The sequence below is a fragment of the Zalophus californianus genome, chromosome 5 (assembly GCF_009762305.2).
Source record: "Zalophus californianus isolate mZalCal1 chromosome 5, mZalCal1.pri.v2, whole genome shotgun sequence".
NCBI classification, from domain to species: Eukaryota; Metazoa; Chordata; class Mammalia; order Carnivora; family Otariidae; genus Zalophus; species Zalophus californianus.
Window position 1 is genome coordinate 10,900,831 of NC_045599.1, and position 20,716 is coordinate 10,921,546.

The window sequence follows — 20,716 nt, forward strand, 5'->3', positions numbered from 1 at the left end:
CAAAATGATATTAGGGTGCTCTTTCGGGACGCCTGGGTGGCTCAGTCAGTTAAGAGTCTGCCTTCGGCTCAGGTCATGATCCCAGATCCTGGGATAGAGTCCTTGCTCGGGGGGGAGCCTGATTCTCCCTCGGCCTCTGCCTGCCGCTCCCCCTCCTTGTGCTCTCTCTGACAAATAAATAAGTAAAATCTTAAAAAAAAACAAAAACAAGGGGCGCCTGGGTGGCTCAGATGGTTAAGTGTCTGCCTTCGGCTCAGGTCATGATCCCAGGGTCCTGGGATCGAGTCCTGCATCGGGCTCCCTGCTCCTTGGGAGCCTGCTTCTCCCTCTGCCTCTCTCTCTCTCTCTGTCTCTCATGAATAAATAAATAAAATCTTTAAAAAAAACAAAAACAAAAACAAAACAAAGTGCTCTTTCCCCTGTATTCTTGCCAACTTTCAAAACTTCCGGCTAAATTGACGTGTTAGATAAAAAATAATGCACCATTGTTTCTACTGTATCTCCCTGACTTTTCTCTTAAGGTTAATCCTCTTTCACGTCGTTATTGACTTCTTCTGAGATCCTCTTATTCTTAAATTTTGTCATTTTCTAAACAGTGATGTGCCATTTTCCTCTCAATCTTTAAGAATTCTTCACAGTCTGGATATTAATATTTTATTATATATATTGCCACAATTTCCAAGCCTGTCACTTATTCAACCTTACCTCTTACTACACAACATTTAAAAGCATTTATTTAATCAAACTTACCAAATTTTTCTTTTATGGTCCTGGGTTTTTAATATTTCTAGGTTTTTAAATTCCCTAAGATTTTATGTGATATCACAAAGTAGGACAAATACAGACCTATGAGTTACAGAAAGCACCTTCTACTCAGTCTGCAAATGCCTTATGAATGAGAAAATATTTGAGGAGCCAGAGGATGCTTAAATTAGGTGTCCTGAGATGAAATTTCCAACAAGCAATTCTTAGAACACGAGCCATTCATTCAACTCAACTGAATACAACTCAATGCCATCAACTCAATTCTGACACTATGCACAGATAGCCATCGGATTGCACAGGCTGAGGGCTCAGTCAGTCAGGACTCCAAACTACCCCCCCACCCCCAACTTCAGGCACCAGATGCAAGCCCCATTAGCTGTGCTGCTTCTGACCGACTGGTGATGGACTGTAGGTTCTCATGAGCCTCTCTCCTTGGGTACAATTAATTTCCCATAGCAGCTCACAGAACTCGGAGAAACCTATTACTTGACAATAAAAGAATTAACTCAGGAACAGCCAGATGGAAGAGATCCTTAGGGCAAGGTATGCGGAAGGGGCAGGGAGCTTCCATTCTCTCCAGGAGCCCTGCTCTCCCAGCACCTCCACATGTTTGCCAACCAGGAAGCGCTCTGAACCCTGTCCTTCTGGGTTTTTATGTAGATTCCACAACATAGGCAAGAATGATTAAATCACTGGCCACTGGCAATTGCTTCAACCTCTGGCCCCTCTCCACTCCCTGGAGGTCAGGTGGTGGGACTGAAAGTTCCAACCATCTAATCACTGGCTGGCTCCAAGGACCAATAGCCCTCAACCTTAGGTGCTTTCCAAAAGTTACCTCATTAACATAACAAAAGATATCTTTTAACACTCTCAACGCTTAGGAAATGCCAAGGGTTTTGGGAGCTGTGAGCCTGGAACTGTGATTGAAGACCAAATATACATTTCTTATAAATCACAATATCATGATGCTATAGACCAAATGTGAAAATAAAGAGAAGAGGAACAGTTAAGTTGGAAGAGGTATGGATGATTTAATAGTCCAACAACTCCTGAGACACAACAAAGCTTTAGGCACTGAAAGAAAAATCTAAGATGGACACATTCTCTCCCCTGCTAGAAGTTTACAATTCAGACGCAAGCAAAAATACTTTAAGTAATAGTTAAGGAGTGACAAATGGAAAAAAAAAAAAGCAATGGGCTTCAAATCAATGAAATCCATGGAGTTCATAGTACAATGAGAAAGAGAATCCTGATGGGTCTCAAAAGAGATGGTGAGTACCAATATGAATTCAAAGAAAAATTTTAAAACTTCCATCAAACTATAATAAACATAAGAAAAGCATATTATTATAATGAAACAACTCAATGAACTTTGCAAAGTAAACTATCCACATAACCAGTGCTCAGCTCAAGAAAAGTACATGACAGCACCCTAGATGCCCCCCTCCTACTTCGCTCCTACCTTCTTTTCTTCATACTTCCTTCACTCCCCAAAAGCTCCCATTGGTTTGGTCTATTTTTATACTTTGTATAAAGAGAATAATACACTAGGTACTTCTTTCTCTCAAAACATGTTTGTGACATTCATCAAAATTTTTGTTTATAGTTAGACTGTTCTTTCTCATTTTCCACCACATAGTATTCCATTGTGTGAATATTTTAATACATCATTCATCCATTACCACCAATGATGGGTAGTTTTTATGGTTCCTACTTCTGGACTCTTATGAAAAACACTGCTATGAACATTCTAGTACGTATCTTCTGGTGAATACATTTTCACTTCTGTTGGGTATGAACTAGGAAGCAGAAGTGCTAGGTCATGGACTGCACGGATGTTCAGCTTTAGTAAGTACTGCCAGTTTTCTGACTCTTGGACAGTTTTCCTTCAGCTCCCCATGAGAGTTCCAGTTGTGCTACATTCTCACCAACAACTTATTTTCTACCTTTTCCATTTTAGCCATTCTAGTGAGTATGTAGCAAATGCAATTATTATAATATGAAAGTTCAGATAATAGCAAATCTCTCACAACAAAGCAGTCTTTAGAGAGAATATGGGTTTTTAAAAAAGATTATTTAGGGGCACCTGGGTGGCTCAGTCATTAAGCGTCTGCCTTCGGCTCAGGTCATGATCCCAGGGTCCTGGGATTGAGCCCCACATTGGGCTCCTTGCTCAGCGGGGAGCCTGCTTCTCCCTCTCCCACTCCCCCTGCTTGTGTTCCCACTCTCGCTGCCTCTCTGTCAAATAGATAAAAAATCTTAAAAAAAAATTAAAATAAAAAAGATTATTTGAGAGTGAGAGAACACGCGCGCAAGCGCGTGTGAATGGGAGGGGGGAGGGGCAGAGGGAGAGAATCTCCAGCAGATATCCCCATGCAGCGCAGAGCTGATCGCATGCTTAATGCGATCATGACCTCAGCCAAAACCAAGAGCTGGATGCCCAACTGACTGAGCCACCCAAATGCCCCAAGAATATGGGTTTTAATTAAACTAACTGCACAAAAAAAGTTCACGGACTTGTTTAGTCACACACCCAAGGGATAACAAAATGACATGTATAAAGTCCACATTTAAGAGCGTAAAAACAGGAGCCTATTATTTTGTGGCACTGCTTTTCCAATGGGAGAAGAATTAACCAGTTATTTTAACCATTCTGTAAGTTGCATTTTAAAAAAGAATACATGTATTAATGGATATCAAGCGGTTGTGAAAATCTTACAATAAAATGGTAGAAGAAAATAAACATATTTTAAGAGAAGACATTAGCACAGCTCAATCACAGAGGCCAGCAAAGAATCCTCAAGAGTGGGGAGAAATATGAAGACAGGAAGTAGAAAGCATAGTGAATACATGACAAATTACTGATAACTAAAACCTATGAGTTCTCTCACTCAAATGTTATGATCCATATTTTTCTAGAGTAGTGATGGCTATTTTATTTCAGGGAAATGAGTATCAGTAAATTCTTTCTAAAAATAATATAAAATATATTTTAGCAAAAAACATACAGAATAGCTTTCCTATGACTAACACTGTATAATTTCCTATGCGTACTATGTGAGGTACATCCCTTTAAGAAACTACAGTGTATAATTTAATCAGGATATGTATTTTTAATAATCAAAAATTAGAATCTATAATTACTATATCTAATATAACTTTTAAAGTTTAAGAAAAAAATCCCAGACTCACTTAAATTAGTAAAAAAAAAAAAAATCTAGTAAAAAGGGGAAACAAATTACTTTGACTCTGTGGGTGTCTAGAACTGTGACATCACCTCAGCCACAAGCTCCAAGGGAATAAGCAGCATATCTTGTAATTATCACATCCCTTCTCCACAGGTTTACTAGGGCATTCAATAAATCCTACTCACCAACATGCTATAATCTCTAACTATTGACCATAATATCACGTATGCTGCTTTATGCAGCTGGTGAAAAGTGAGTAGATATTTATGTATAACAGACCTAGTTCAAAATGCTTAATCATTTTTTTTAAAGATTTTATTTATTTGACAGAGACACAGCGAGAGAGGGAACACAAGCAGGGGGAGTGGGAGAGAGAGAAGCAGGCCTCCCGCGGAGCAGGGAGCCCAATGTGGGGCTCGATCCCAGGACCCTGGGATTATGACCTGAGCCGAAGGCAGACACTTAACGACTGAGCCACCCAGGCGCCCCAAAATGCTTAATCATTTTTAAACAAGAATTCATCAACAGGCAGATTTTAAAAATTATATAAACAGAAACACTATGAAATCCAAGAACAATAAAGTAAAAAGACAAAATTATGTCCAAGAACATCTGCTAATAGATCAAACCTCTTTCTTTCTAAACAAAGCTTTAGCTTATTATTTCCCTAAAGTTCATCTAAGTGAGACATTTATAAATGTTTATTCCAACCAACAAAACACACGGTCAATTTATAAATATTGGCTCTTAGAAGCCAGGTAACCATAATAAAAACTGTGTCATTTCCTAGGAGTTTATCTGCTTCTCTTTTCAAGGTTAGAATTTCTAACACCTACAAGTTAAATCAATGTTAGGTATGTTACACTGAACAGAGTGAACAATAAGGTGTATAAAGCTTGTGTGCATTTAGTTGATCAGGTAACGTATAAATTTTGAAAACTAATTACAAAAAAAAGAAAAATAACTTAACTGACCAAAATTTATAAAGTTTATAAGCATGAAAAGGACTGCAGTGCTAGTAAGAGTTCTAAGAAACCATCAGAGAAACGCTAATGAAATCCGAAAAGGAAAACCAACAGGAGACTGAAATGAAACTTTCTGATGGCAAAGAGTTCACAGAAAAGGCAAAAAGAATGGCTGAGAATGAAAAATACAGCAAATGCTACAAAACTAATCCAACAAAAATACCAAGTACAAATAACTGACAAGTAGTCATCCACACGGAAGTGCAGAACATAACATGTGGCTTCAACTGCAAATCTCGAATTCCAGGCAACTGCATAGTGGTTCTCTCAAGAGATTAACGATTAGACTTTTTAATTTTTTATTTTATTTATTTATTTTTTTAAGTAATCTCTACGCTCAACGTGGGGCTCGAACTCACGACCCTGAGATCAAGAGTTCCACGCTCCACTGACTGAGCCAGCCAGGTACCCCTATGATTAGACTTTTCAAGGGTCGTATTTGAAAGGGATGGGAGTGCAGCATTGCAAGGAAAACACGGATGAATAAAATATGCTAATAGTTTATGAATTAATACTGAGATTTGCTAGTCTGACACATGTTATGCCAAGTACAACTAACTAGCCACACTAAAAATAAAATGCTAAAAACTCACTCACTGTCTTCTGTGGGAAGGACCTGCAGGGAGTAAATCCACTCTATTATATCATCTTTGTTCACCACATCTAAGGAATCCAACATATCCAGCCCGGAGAGCGCAAAAAATGCAATTGTCAGCCTAAAAGAAAAAAAAAAAAGTAAAATTCCATCTCAACTGTCAAAACACTGAAGTCTTTCTGGTTCAAAACATAATAATGTCTTTCTAATTTTAAACTTAATTCAAACAGTAATCTCATTTTACAAAAGCCAAAAAGCCCTATGTATACTTAGAGTTTAATATCAAGCAAACCTTTGTTTCATTTGTAAAAGGAACATTTAGGGGTTAAAAAACCAGTCCTACTCATCTGATACATGCGTGGATTCACTAAAGCAACCTGAAGGCTAAAGCAGATTTAAAAAAGAATTTCCTGCACCTAATTAGTACAAGTAAATTCAAAAGGCTGAAAATATATAAAATCCCTATTTCCACTTATTTGCCAAGAGCAACTATACTTACAGTTTGTGTGTAATTCTTAAGGAATGTTAGAATAAGTCCATCTATGTATTCAAATTTGTTTACAAATAATGTGACTGGAAAAAACTTAAAATGAATTTTGGGAAATAATACTTTAAAAAATACATATGCATTTCAACTCCATTTTCCCAGAGAGGATTCTTCGATGGAATGAAAAACTGTAAGGCAACACACTCCCCTCCAAGACTGTATGCTAAATGAGAAATGTAAACTTTGTTTTTATATAAAAACTAGTACTTTAGTGATTACTTTTTACATAAAGAATTTGTTATTTTTCAGGCTGAGATGCATTCCATACTGCTGTCTGAGCATGGTTATCTCATTTCTGTACTCTAACAATCCCTATAACTAATATAGCAAATTAATACTTTAAATCATCTGGTCTAAAATCTGACAGCAAAGCCACTGGACACATTCTATAACCTTTTCAACTAAGATTCCAAAAGAGAAATAAATCTTAACGCCCTAAAGCATCCACTGTGTGTAATAAATTAACTTCTTTCCCATGCATCTAGAAAAATACTACCAACTTAAGGAAAAATGAGAAAAGTCACTTTTTTCTTTTTTAAGGGTATAATTCTCCTTGATTCCTGGTTGAAAAAGACTGGCATACATTAGATAACAGCAGGAGAAATCAGAGAGTAATTCTAACCAAAGCTTAAGGCAAAAACTAAAAATAATGCGATACTGGTACACTTAAGAAAAACATATTTTGGGAAACTTACGTTACTGAGAGACTATTACTATGTACTAGACACTGAGCTAGAAAATTTCTTATATACTATCTCAGTTTAATTCTAACAAACCACTGAGATCCACCAGAATTAGGGAGGTGATTTATCTGAGCACGATCAGGACTAAATTAAGAGCAGTGGAACCCCTTTATGTGGGAGGCTACAGTTCAGAGTTCAGACTTTCCCGTCAAATGAGCTAGGTTCAAATCCTAGGCTGGCTGATTTACAGCCATCTATAACCTGGGGAGGCCCTTTTCTAAATCTTTTCTAAGTCCGCTTCCTTAACTATAAATTATTACACCTCACATTACTGCCCTCCCTGCCCACAAGCAAGCACTCAACAAACAGAAGCTATCAATACTGGTCATCTCCCTGATTTGACAGGAGTCAATGACCACCTCAGGATCTATACACGCTGTTACACTACAGGCCTTTTCTCAGGTCACTGGTTGGCAACCTTCTTCCCCCTCTGACAACCCTGCTCTTTCCCAAAACAAAATGATACTTTAGAAATGGGAAGCACTTCTATCTAACAGCAGTCATGTTTGGGAATCACTGCTTTTCATGACAATTATGTCTCAGGAGATAAGTCTGCCTTGTGGTGATACATACTCAAAATATTTATTGAAGTCACCAACAGATAAAAGGCCTGCAATATTTCATCTAACCCCCCGGAGAGCTCTCACTAGGGTTTTCGGTTTTGCTATAAATCGTTATAGTCAGATATAATTAATTAAAATTATCTAGTAATTTAGTTTATTAAAGCATTATAGAAAAAACCAAAAGGAAGACAAAGACAAAGTGGAGGACAACATGAGGTTGTCGATAAGACAACCTACAGAGGCTGGATAAATCAAAGATCTTCCTGTCAATAAAAAAAAAAACATGATTAGAAAAAGCCGGTACTCTTTTCTAAGTTAAGTACTCTCAAATTTTTTTTAGCTCAGGACCATGAAGTCCAAAGAACTCAAGTAATTTGCTTGAGATTTCAACACTAGATAACCAATGAAAACTACTTAGGAACGCTGAGTTGCAGGGTGGTGTTCTCCACAGGGATGTTTCTCAAACTTGGCTGCATTGTTAGAATCAGCTTAAAAACATTAAAACACCACCAATAAAACAGAGAGGCCCAGGCCTTACTCTATGATAATGAAATGGAAATTCTAGGTGGAAGGTGGGGTCTGCGTAACTGGTATGGGGGGGGGGGGAGGCGTGTGGGAAGCTTCCCAGGTGAGGGTCATGTGCAGCCAGGCTTTAGAAGCACTGCTCTAGGGGAGCCTGGGTGGCTCAGTCATTTATGCGTATGACTCTTGATCTCAGCTCAGGTCTTGATCTCAGGGTCGTGAGTTCAAGCCCTGTGTTGGGCTCCATGCTGGGCATGGAGCCTGTTTAAAAAAAAGGGGGGGGGCGCCTGGTTGGCTCAGATGGTTAAGCATCTGCCTTAGCCTCAGGTCATGATCCCAGGGGATCACGTCCCACATCGGGATCCCTGCTCAGTACAGAACCTGCTTCTCCCTCTCCCTCTGTCACTCCCTCTGCTTGTGCTCTCTGGCTCTATCTCTGTGAAATAAATAAAATCTGGAGAAAAAAAAAGGGCACCGCTTTAGAGCAGTGATGCCCCAGGGGACATTCTAAAGACATTTTTGGTTGTCACAGAGGAGGGTGCCAATGGCAGCTAGCTGGTAAATGCCAAGGACGCCGCTAAATGTCCACCTACAAAGAATAGGACTGCGCCATTCAACAAAATGTCAACAGTGCTAAGGTTAAGTAACCCTGCTCCAAAGTCATACTGTTACCTACATATAAGTGTTATATGAATGATCTGTTTTTCATTTTATTTGCTCCTGAATATGGGTGCAAATACCAAAAATCAAGTCAGTTGCTGGTAAACTACTTTAAAATCTTGCCTACTTAATTATTAAAGGCTTATGAGAGTCCGGTATTTTCAACTCCTAGCAGGTGAGACCAAGGTTTATAGGATTAACACAGCTCTAGTGAAAAGCTTATGCTTATGAAGTGAGGCGCCCAGCAGCGGCTAGCAGACAGAACCAAGAAGTCAATTTGGAGCAAATGTCTGGCCTCCCCTCTAAGATAGGCTGGGAAAATACTCCTTTCTTAGCACACCAGAGTTCTTAAGCAGTCCTAAAACTCTGAGAGGGAGAGAAATAAGTCATTAAAAAAAAAAAAAGCAATTTTGGGCTGTGGGTCTCTGAAGGAAATAATGGAGGGTTTTATGGTGCCCCAGTGAGGGCTACTTGGGGTATGGACTGCTGGCAACCCACCTGGGGGCAGGTGTCTAGAGGGGAAGTCATGCGAAGACACGTGCCTAAAATCAGGCTGGTGTAGGTATTTCGACTTTGTTACTTTGGAGAGCATTTGTTTGTTCTTTTCCTTTCTTCTCTTCCCTAGAATTGAACTCTGAAACTATAACCTGAAAAAGCAAAGTAAGCCAGGCACATCTTCCTGCCCCTTCTTCCACTCTGAACAACACATATGAAAGTGCATCTTACATGGATGAAGTAGTAAAGCTTGTCTCCTCTAAATCAAGTTGCTGCCCCATTGGATCAATTCACAGATGGGAGGCATCAACTAAATAATGTCTCCAGAAGATCTCCAATTTTTCAGGCTTAAGAACAACATTTTCAGGCTTAAAAAACAGCACCCCCCAAAAAACCCCCAAGGATTACATAGGGGTAAAAAAATAAAAGGAAAACCAGTCTGGGCAGTGGAAAAAAGAATTGAGCAATAGTAATAACTTTCCTGTGCTAATAAAGGAGTAGTGTACCGTTAGGCTAGAGCAGGTAAGTGACCATTTGCGAGTATACTGGAAACACTGATATATGGGCACTGACTAGATTCCCAAACTTTGGATCACCTGCTCTGCCCCTTTCTGCCAGTACAGTCTCTTTACCAGCATCTCCAAGTGTCTTTAACAGGTGACTGCATTCCTGCCTAGATCTCAGGTGGGGCGATAACTAAATCATACTGCAAAAAGTTCTAGAATTATGAACAGGCATTTAGAAACAGGAAATATTTAGAAATAGGAACACAGTTGATCAATAAAATTGATAACAGTGGAAATGATGAGAGAGCCTTAGAGGACAGATGGAAATTAATCATGAAGTTAAAATACACAGCACACAGAGGCCCCAAAAACATTCCGGAATGAATGACTGAAACACTGCAGGAATGCTAGAATTTTAAGCCTTACTCTTTTTTTTTTTTTAAAGATTTTATTTATTTGAGAAAGAGAGAATGAGAGATAGAGAGCACGAGAGGGAGGAGGGTCAGAGGGAGAAGCAGACTCCCTGCTGAGCAGGGAGCCCGATGTGGGTCTCGATCCTGGGATTCCAGGATCATGACCTGAGCTGAAGGCAGTCGCCTAACCCACTGAGCCACCCAGGCGCCCCAAGCCTTACTCTTATCTTTAATATTTTTCAGCAGCTGGCTTGATGGTAAGTATTTTTAAGGACAGTCACACATCTTTGGAATTACTTTACATGCAAAATAATTTTTCAATAAGAAATGTTTACTAAACATCTACTACAGACTAGATGTCATGACGAAAAAGAATAAAACAAGCCTCCTAATCTTAAGCAGGTTAAATTATGGGGAAAGATAAGTAGTATATAATAAGTACTATTAGAGAAATCTTCTTCAGGGCACCTGGGTGGCTCAGTTGGTTAAGCGTCAGGGTCGTGAGATCCAGCCCTGACTCGCCTGGTGCTGGGCGTGGAGCTTGCTTAAGATTCTCTCTCTCCCTTCTCCCCTCCACCTTTCCTCCCCAGGCCACTAGTGCTCTCGCTGTAGGGAGGGAGGGGAGGGAGGGAAGGGAGGGAGGGAGGGAGGGAGGAAGGGAGGGAGGGAGGAAGGAAGGGAGGAAGGAAGGGAGGAAGGAAGGGAGGAAGGAAAGGAATCATCTTCCTTTCTAAACCTACTCCTTTGCCCTTCGTTCTCTAGACCAGATGGCAGTTCCAATCCTAGAATCCTGGAACTCCGCCTTTTTCCTATTACCCCTTCATCCTATCCATTCTGCCCCAGCATCTGGCTCCCTAACTGGTCTTCCTGGTTCTGGTCTGGTCCCACTTACTACTACAACAACCAATCTCAAATTCAACGATCACTCTGAAATGCATATCTAACCAGGAAGATCCACTGCTTGGCAACTTTCCATCACTTACGTGATATCAAATTCAAGTTTCCTGACCTGGCACACAAAGCCTTCTGTAATCTGGCCCATGTCTGCCCGCCAGACTAAATTCCTACCACCACCTGCCTTACATTTCGAACCACTATTAGACAAATGATTGCAGTTTCTCTGCTCAACATTCACTTATCTACCTTTATTGTCTTTTCCATTTGCCTATAATCCATCCCCCATGCCCCCAAACTAAACACATTCTTTAGTATTTAGCTCCAGGGTTACTTCTTCCAAGAAGCCATCTCTGAGACATGTCTCTCTTCAGGTTGAGCTAAGGTGCTTCCATAATATCCTGTGAATCCACAATCATTGTGCAAACAAATTCAAGTGTGGTCAGGGGATCAGCAACATCAGCATCACCTGGGAACCTGTTAGACCTGCAGGGCCTTAGACCCCTCCCAGACCTATGCAATCAGAATCTGCATTTTAAGATGATCCCCAGGTAATTTATATGCACATTAGAGTTGGAAGGCACTGTTTTAAGAATCTGTTTGTACATCTGTTTCTCCTATCAGGCAAACAGTCTCAAATGTTAGGGTGCATGAGTACTATATGGGATGCTTGTCACAATGCACACTGGCAGGCCCACAAAGAGTCTGATGCAGAACCGGGGAGGGGCCCAGGTACTTGCATTCTTTTTTTTTTTAAGATTTTATTTATTTATATGAGAGAGAGAGAGAGAGAGAGAAGGACAGTGAGAGAGTACAAGCAGAGAGGAGAGGGAGAAGCAGGCTCCCTGCTGGGCAAGGAGTCTGACACTGGGCTTGATCCCAGGACCCTGGGATCATGACCTGAGTCAAAGGCAGACGTTTAACAGACTCAGCCACCCAGGCGCCCCAGATACTTGCATCTTATAAGCATGTGAGGATGTCACTGATTTAGAGCCTCCCGTCGTCGCCATCACGCTTTGAGAAACACACTGCTGGACTGCAATATATTTCAGGTAAGGGAGGGAATGAAAGAGCAGAGTAGTTGCTAGATGGTAGTCAGCTGAGCAGTTACAACACAGGCTACACAGGGGAATATGGAAGGACTAGGTAAGACTAGGTAGATTGTGATGTCCTGTAAAATAAAAACCAAACATCTAAACCCTTCTTTGAGAGCAGGTGGATCTGTAAAAATAACATACATAGAAAATGGTCATTTGTTCTCCGATTAAAAAAACCTATTTTAACTCCCATTACCCAAATACAAATGGCAATAACAACTTATGACCAAAAAACTCTCTAAACCACTCACAAAAAAGAAGCCTGTTAATGCACAAAGCTCACAACCCAAGGTTTAATATTCACATGAGGTAACTAATAACTACCACCTTTCAGAAGTTAATATGAAAAAAAGCCACAGGCAAAACAACACACTTTATTTTCATAAAGCCATTGTTATTAGAAAAATAAAAATTATTCAGTCCTATTTGTCAAACTAAAAGCAAAAGGGAAATGAAAGTAATTTTGCCAAAATGGTGGGTCAAAAAATAAGTATCTAAATGTCTAGTCCGTTATCAGCCTTCCTGAGAGTCTCCTTTGTCACATCGATCAGTAAGAAGAAAGGCACACCAAAAATCACCGGTTTTGCACTGCATCCCTGTACCCAAACAGTAGGCACTCAACAATTGTCTATGGAATTAAAAAGCAATACCAGGTTAAGAACTGTGACTTAGCAAACACATCGTTTTATCTGAAAACTCTGGTATCAGTAGAAATTTTGCGATCAGTCGCCTTTGCTTAAAAGCTCGCTGCTCCTTCATAAGCATACAATTATAAATCACATACACCACAAAAGGACTTAACGCTAAACTAAGGAAAGCAAAGACTGACTCAGGAAAGAGAAAAACTGAAAAACTTGAAAAAATCACTACAAAAACTGCTATGTGCGCATTAGTTTAAATGCGGTTATTAAGTGTGCCATAAGAAAACAGGAAATAAAAAATATTCTACTCAAGTGATAAACATTAGGCACAAAAAGGACATAACTAATATTTCTTAACTAATACACCATGACATCATACATTATCATCTACTATATAATGCCTGGTGTAGATTCGAAGATTATACTGAAGTTATGAAATCCGTTGTTCAATCAGACAATTTTTGCAGTTTTACTTATGCTATGAGCACCATTACACAGTTTACCAACATGCATTAGTATACATGGTTTTGTCCATGCTGGAATTTTAAATAGAGCAAACACTGGCACTTTGAAAATACAACCACAGACCTAAAATGACAGCTACGAGCAAAGTTCAACTGTTTAACAAGCACAAGATGGAAGATTTTTTATCTAAACGCTTCAAATTCACATAAAATTAATCCCCATAAAATGTGTGATCTATTAACATCCTTTGTTTCAGAGCATATTGTTCTACTCAGTGGGGTATGTTTTGGAAAACCTTAATTTAGGTCTAGGGATGTGCTCTGCTGATCAACACCTATGGACAGAGAAAGGAATAATGCTTCACTCTTCCTTGAGCAAGAATGTGTTCATTATTCAGGGCTCTGCTCACATTATTTAACAAATATTTACTTCCTGCCTCTTATATGCCAGATACTATTCAAGGTCCTAGTGCAGTACCGCCCAATAGACTTTCTGGGATGATGGAAATGGTGAAATAGCAACAAAAGCTATTGGCCAATGTGGTGACTGGCCACTTGAAACGCAGTGGCGACTGCAAACAGAAGAACTGAATTTTTCATGTGATTTAATTAATCCAAATTTAAACCAAATGTGGCTAGCAACTACTACATCGGACAGGACAGCTCTAGAGGTAAACTAGAAAAAGATCTTTCGTGAAGTTTACAATCCCGCGTGGAAGAAAAATATTAAACCAATATATATATAATTTAAGGTGGTGACTGGAAGGGATGGATCTCTTTTGGGAAGGCCTCTCTAAAGAAGTCTGGATTATATATCTGCCCTTTCTACACGCCCCCATTAACCCTATGCTAAAACACATTAACCCTATGCTGCACAGAACTCTATAGAAACCACTTGTCCTGTTCAGCTGTACTCCAGCACCTCTCATACGAAATTTCTAGACTATAAAACTTACAAATCTGACCCAGCCATGCAATGTTCAAAATATACACCAGAGAATCAGAGTTCAAAAAATACGGAGATTAGAGCAAAACCAATCGGCTCTCTCCTTATCCAGTCCCATGCGGCGTTGGAGCCTCACTTCAAAACACAGCACTGCAGAGCAAGGACCGCCTCCTTCTTTTTCTCATCCCCAGACTTTTACTCTGAATGACTAATTCACAGTTTTTTAGCCGCAGCCAAATCACACTCCTCAGCCAACTCCAACTCACAAGGCTACAGCAAATACACTTTTAACAGGCTGCTTCACGGAACACTGCACCTCTTCCGCCAACCTTCTCCTACCCTTAGATTTACAATTCCTGGAAAGTTAATTTCTACTCAAACCTTACAGGCTCTGCGCCGCTCCTATACGTGACACGCCATACAGATATTCAATTAAGAGTTAATAACGTTTTGGAGGAAAGGGTAGCACAGGCGAGGCTATTTACCTAAAATGATTTGTCTTTTTCCTTCTATCCTCGGAAGTAACGAGGCCAAGTGAGTCACAGCCTCGTAGTGGGAATAAAGAGGAAGCTCAGACTTGACAGGAAAAATGGTTGGGAAGTGATAAAGGCAGAAACTGGAGGTTCCACAAGCCCTCGACTTACTGCTGCCCCAATCCTCCCGCCATAGCTCGGGGAAGTGAGGGTGACTGCAGACCCACCCGAGAGGAGAGGGACCCGGCAGTGCCAGGCGGGCGGCGGTGCCGGGCGGGCGGCGGCGCAGGCCCCGCAGGCGCCGGGTCAGCCGGACGGCTCCGCGGTGCCCTTCCGCTGGGGCCGGAGCCCCGTGCCCACCCCCGTTGGCCGTGGCCCCCAGTTACCTGCTGGTCTCGAGCGAAGAATAACGCTCGGGCAAGACCTGGAGGCAGCGCTGAAAGAACCGCACGTGCCGATCTCGCAGGAAATCCAGCCGCTCTCCCTCTCCGCTCCCCGCTGGCCGCTCATCCTCCGTGGCCGCCATGCTGCTGCGGAAGCGACGTCCGCCGCGACCCGGAAGCAGTTGGCGCGCGGCGTGAAGGAACCCCGAGGGGCGACACTGGCGCGCGGACCTGGCGCGCGGGGACGGGCAGTGCCCCGCAGGCTTGGAGACCCCTCTCGAGCCTTGTAAAATTCAGCCCACAAATCCCTCCAGAACTTTTTATTCTCGTTAGATATTTGAAAGGAAGTGCACGATCAAAAGCTTCTAGTTCGCTTTGAGACAATCATGGCCCTAAACGATGGTATATGTGAAAATGGATGGATCAGAATCAGTCCTTTCTGGAAGGCCCCAGTTTTAAACTGAATGGATAGGGAGGCTAGACCTTCAAATCAAGCCGTGGAGATAAATGTTTATTAAATAATTATTGACGCTTCCTAAGTTCAGAGACGTTCCTAGTCCTCTCTAGGATACCAGCAATCACTTAAAATACGTATATTGTATATATACACAGTATACCTATATACACACAATATAGACTTACTACATATTCATATGTGTGACTGCATCATTTTCTTTTTCAAGTCTTAAAAGATCGTATTCTTAATGCTTGAGTCTGTGTGTTCATCAACGTTGCATCAATTTTCCAAGCAAACAAGCTCAAACGTTCACCAACTACCCGTATATAAAAAATGAAACAACATGCTTCTGGCTATTTTTTTTTTTTTAAGAGGAACTTAATTTGCGTCACGAGGCGGTCTTTGGGCAAAAAATCCACCCAAAGATCAGGCTCAAACCTAGGTTCCCTATAGTCAGCTAGGCTAAGTTTGAGTATGATTTTAATTGTTAGCTTTCTTAGAAAAATCTACTTAAAATACATACTGTGTGGGCTGGAGTTATCTTCTACCTATTCAGTAATCCAGAGCGCCCAATTTTAGGTACTAGTAACTACTTATTCATAGGTATTCCTGTATGTCTTTAACAAATGCTGCATTACCAAAGGGCTGGGTATGCGCGGAGGGTTGTTCTTCAGGCTCCCTTACAAACAGGGAGGCCGCGCTCCTTGCTTTTCAGGTATGCCCCGTCTAGAGTTTTCATTCTGTTATTACAGTTAAGATCTTACTCTCTCACAAACATGCACCACCAAATGTCTGAGCATGTTCAAAGTGGAGTCATATCACACATATTTAATTTATTAGGATGAACAATGCAGTCTATATATGCTCAGAAAGACAATCCTGTTCAACTGGGCCACTAAAGAGAACCCAAATATTTTCATCTGATTCTCAGCTCAGGAAGCAGCAATCTGATCCAAATTCTATGATGGATTCACAGAGAAATAATGTAATATGCCTCCCAGGTAAGTAAAAAAGGTTTTCATGGGTGACTTTGACCACACAAGATTACTGACATATGCATGACAGAATCCAACCCCCATGTAAAAAGTATAGGAATGATAAAACATCTATATAATTGAATATTATTTAGCCATTAAACAATAATGTTTGAATTCTATAGAAACATAGGAAAGTATGTATAATGTAATTTAGTATAGTAAATAAAATGTACTCTATGACTGTAGCTATTTTAAAATATGTAGGCATATTTTTGGAAAAGGTTACCCTGGAGTAATGGAATTATGGGTGCTTTATTAACATTTTCCTTTTAGGGATTTTTTCTAAATTTCTTACTCATATCGTTTTTAAATCAGTATAAGAAATGTTTATCTCTTCTATGAGCCTATATCTGAAGATACTATTAATTATTGCTTATTCTATACCTTTTATATAGGGGATCCATATAATAAATCCCTCATTTATTTTAGATTCAGTTAGAAGGACTGGTTTTGTCAAAGAAAACTCCATACTTTTATTAAGAAACAAACCAAAAACCACACAAAAAGCCATAAAATCACACTACCCAGTATGCTTCCCTTAGATGCAGGAAATGGATAGCTGCCTTTCTGTGCAGTAAAAAGCAACATGTTCAAAAGCCATATGTAAGAAACCTTTCTTTTTTCTATCTTGTAGTAGTTCCATTCTGTGTTTAAAATCTGTTGTCTAATTCAATATTTTATTTCTTAAACTGCCTCCAATCATTTAAAAAAAAGTTATAGAGAACAAGGACTACAAATAAAACAGGCATTCCTGATTAAGGATGTTTTATGTTATTTCTTTCATTTTGCACCAATAATTGTATAATCAGAATTTGGTTTACAAAATTTGGAAGCCATCTGCTTTGGTGATTAACTGTGAAATAAGTAAAGGTTACTACTATTAGTAAATTTCTGAGTCATTTGACCTAGATGTATCAAGTTATAAATTAAAGATATTCTAAGATAAAAGTTAAAAGAAACGAGTTTTCTATATTTATTACGTATATGGTATCTTTCCTATAAGATGGGAACTGATTAAAGTTAGGGACTAAGATTTTATAATATGAAAAGTTGAGTCAAATTAAGTTAAATTGTGTTTTCATGTACAAAAGTTTGGAAATTTTAAAGTTAACTCTTTTGACTAAATATTTTGAGCCAAACAGAAGCAGTAAAGAAAACTGTACCAGCTAGGAAGATGTGATAGACACAAAGGCTTTATAAATGTGTGACATCCAGAAAGGCTAAAGGGAAATTGGGAATAGCTAAAGGAAACCAAAAAGATATCGATAATACAAATAATAGCATATATATATATGAGGTGAGGCATATTTTTAAAATAAATATTCTCTATATAAAACAAAGCATGCTTCCAACAAATACAAAATATTTATTACACAAAAATGTAACAACTGACAAACTACCAATTTGTTAAACTTAGAAAAGTACTAACTTACTTCCCCCCAAAAAGGAAAACCTTTGCATTTTGTTACTTGAGCTAATTCACATCCAAGTTATAAATGTTAAAAAATTTTTGTTTAAAAAAAAGTTACTCTATGATTGTCCCAACTTATTTTGCTATGCCATAACAAAAACAAAATATCTTTGAAATGTTCTAGTATTTAAATGAAATCATGTTTGTAACATACACTTATTCAAAAAACGTTTACATCAATAATAGACCAACATACACATTAAATACCCTCTGAGTATAAACATGAGCTACAATAATGCCACATGAAACTCAGTACCTGTCGATTCACATACAACACAGTTATCAATCTGACTGGGGCTAGTACTATTTAAAGAACATGGTTAGTGACTCTCTCCTGGTATGAATATGCTGACATTCTCATCAACTGAATACCAACTTCATTATCTCATATTCTTTTGTCAAGTCCTTGTCTCCAGGTTGGAATAGCCCTAGGGAGAAGAAGAAGGGCAATTATAAATGCAAAGGGAATTTTTTTTTTAAGATTTTTACTTATTTATTTGAGAGAGAGAGAATAAGAGACAGCATGAGAGGGAGGAAGACCAGAGGGAGAAGCAGACTCCCCACTGAGCGGGGAGCCCGATGCGGGACTCGATCCCAGAGCTCCAGGATCACGACCTGAGCTGAAGGCAGTCGCTCAACCAACTGAACCACCCAGGCGCCCAATACAAAGGGAATTTTTAAAAAATCCTAATTAAATTCTACGGTGGACTCACTGAGAGATAATATGCCTCCTAGATAAGTAAAAGGCTTTTCACGGGTGACTTTGACCACACAAGATTGTTGACATATGCATGTCAGAATCTAACCCATGTAAAATGCCACTCTATGTTATTAGGTACAAAGTGTAAATAGCTCAAGTTTTCAACGTATAGGAATGATAGAACATCGGGCGCCTGGGTGGCTCAGTTGGTTAAGCGACTGCCTTCAGCTCAGGTCATGATCCCGGGGTCCTGGGATCGAGTCCCACATCAGGCTCCCCCTGCTCTGTGGAGAGTCTGCTTCTCCTTCTGCCTCTGCCTGCCACTCCCCCTGCTTGTGCTCTCCCTCTCTCTCTGTCAAATAAATAAATAAATAAAATCTTTAAAAAAAAAAAAAGGAATGATAGAACATCTATATAATTGAACATTACTTAGCAACTTTTATCAGCTTTTTACTGTAAAATCTAGCATGCATATAGAAGTTGTATAAAATATAAATACGTAGTTATTAAATTATTACAAAGTGGACACCCACTCTAACTCCTTTTTACCTGTGTGGGATATGCAGAAGTGGCCCAGAGCTTGTGGGTCCCGTCTTCTTGGTCCGTTCCTCCCAACCTTTGGTAGGTCTGTAAAGCCTAGAGGGATCTCTACTAACGTTGTTTTCAACCTGTAATCAGAATGAAAATGAGTGCCAGTTACTTTATATGAACTATGAAGTTTGGACTAGTGAGTGAGATCTTTAGTAACAACAGCAAGCAGTTATAAGAAACATCCTTGACATTCGCTAAACAGAAATAAAACTGTTAACCTTTTCAGCAAACTTCTGGTTGTGTTCCGAGAGCTAACCTAAAATCTGGACTCCATCAATCTATTAATAAACTGTTAATTTAGCTTCTTTTTTCTAGTTCAATTATTTTATTCTGCTTCCACTGTTGTTCTATTTTTTGTTTCTATTCTGAGGGAAATGTAATGCCGCCAAGTGTGATAGTGGGATGGCCAAGATAAATAACCACCAGAAGTCCTTCATTCCTTCCGTTCCCATGAGAGTCACCAACATCTGTAGTCCGTGTACTCCCAGGGAGATTAAGCAATGCTCCTAGCTGCCATAGGTCTAAAACAGAGGCATATACAGAAAAAAAAATGAAAAACAGAATGAAGAGTAGGAAGAGAAAATTAATTCAGGGTAAAAGAAAATAAGGTGCTTAGAATGTGAAATGGCAGAATTCCAACAATAGTTGCTTAAGTTGTACTAAACTGTGCTTTGTAATATGTAAATCCGTTAAGTACGAAATCTAGAGGAAGTGATACAGAAATAGAGTTCTGGATATAAAGAAAATGGATTTTATGCTTGTCTCCTTACAAATCAAGGAGTTAGGATATAGTAACAATAAAAATAAATCTTAGCACACAGCACCTTTTCTTTTAATTTTGCCAGTTTCCTTTGTTTTTCTGCCTTTTCGTCTTCCTTTAACTGTCGATCTAGAATTTTCAATTCGAGTTTATGTAAATCCTAAAAAAATACACCAACAAAAGAAGAGTAACATTAAGAAAATAAAATTCAGCAGAATTTGTTTCAAAGGTCAGTTGCTTGTTGCAAGTAAAATTAAATTACCCTAAATATCAAGACTTCAATATTAACCTTTTCCAACAAAGGCTAAGAGCTGTATTTATCCTGAATATAAATGTAACACATGCACATCCTTTCTGAATCACTTTCTTTAGCTATCTCTTGTTTTATTTTATAGTTCAATCTAAAACTCCTTTTCTTTTAATAGTTGAGCTAAGCCCATTTTCACTTATTGATACAGGTATGTCTGGTTTTAGATCTCTCACATATTTTGTTTTACATGATTTCTTTTTTTTCTTGGTCTTTTATTGTGCGGACTGCTCGCCTTTTTTGGTGGGCGGTGGGGAGAATGCATGGGATCTTTTGTTATTTAGGAAGATTTTTACATATGGACTATGGGAAATTCCATTAATGTGTTTTTGTCTATTATTTTTCTTTGTATTTCCCTTATTTTTTGCTTTATGACAGTTGCTTATATGTCTTTTGATGCATATAACAGTTCGTAAGAATTATTTCATAACAGTTATATCTCATTTTTTTAAAAAGATTTTATTTATGAGAGT

General features: G+C 39.2%; 2 protein-coding genes across 3 annotated transcripts in view; both read right to left on the minus strand.

The window, feature by feature from the left end:
* Nucleotides 1–15,063, minus strand: part of PGGT1B (protein geranylgeranyltransferase type I subunit beta) — a 53,684-nt gene extending 38,621 nt beyond the window's left edge. The window contains exons 1-2 of one of the 2 annotated variants that reach the window (XM_027606851.2): nucleotides 14,924–15,063; nucleotides 5,576–5,694 (exon numbers count right to left, since the gene is read on the minus strand). In XM_027606851.2, the coding sequence (XP_027462652.1) occupies nucleotides 5,576–5,694; nucleotides 14,924–15,063 (259 nt within the window). Of the gene's footprint in view, nucleotides 1–5,575; nucleotides 5,695–14,549; nucleotides 14,866–14,923 lie in introns of those variants that run through there. The other variant, XM_027606853.2, reaches the window with a different exon arrangement.
* A 1,813-nt stretch (nucleotides 15,064–16,876) lies between these two features.
* CCDC112 (coiled-coil domain containing 112) overlaps nucleotides 16,877–20,716 on the minus strand; it is a 28,745-nt gene continuing 24,905 nt past the window's right edge. Inside the window, exons 8-10 of the mRNA XM_027607234.2 lie at nucleotides 20,001–20,096; nucleotides 19,135–19,253; nucleotides 16,877–18,313 (exon numbers count right to left, since the gene is read on the minus strand). Coding sequence (XP_027463035.1) covers nucleotides 18,271–18,313; nucleotides 19,135–19,253; nucleotides 20,001–20,096 — 258 coding nt within the window. The 3' untranslated portion in view covers nucleotides 16,877–18,270. The remainder of the gene's footprint in view (nucleotides 18,314–19,134; nucleotides 19,254–20,000; nucleotides 20,097–20,716) is intronic.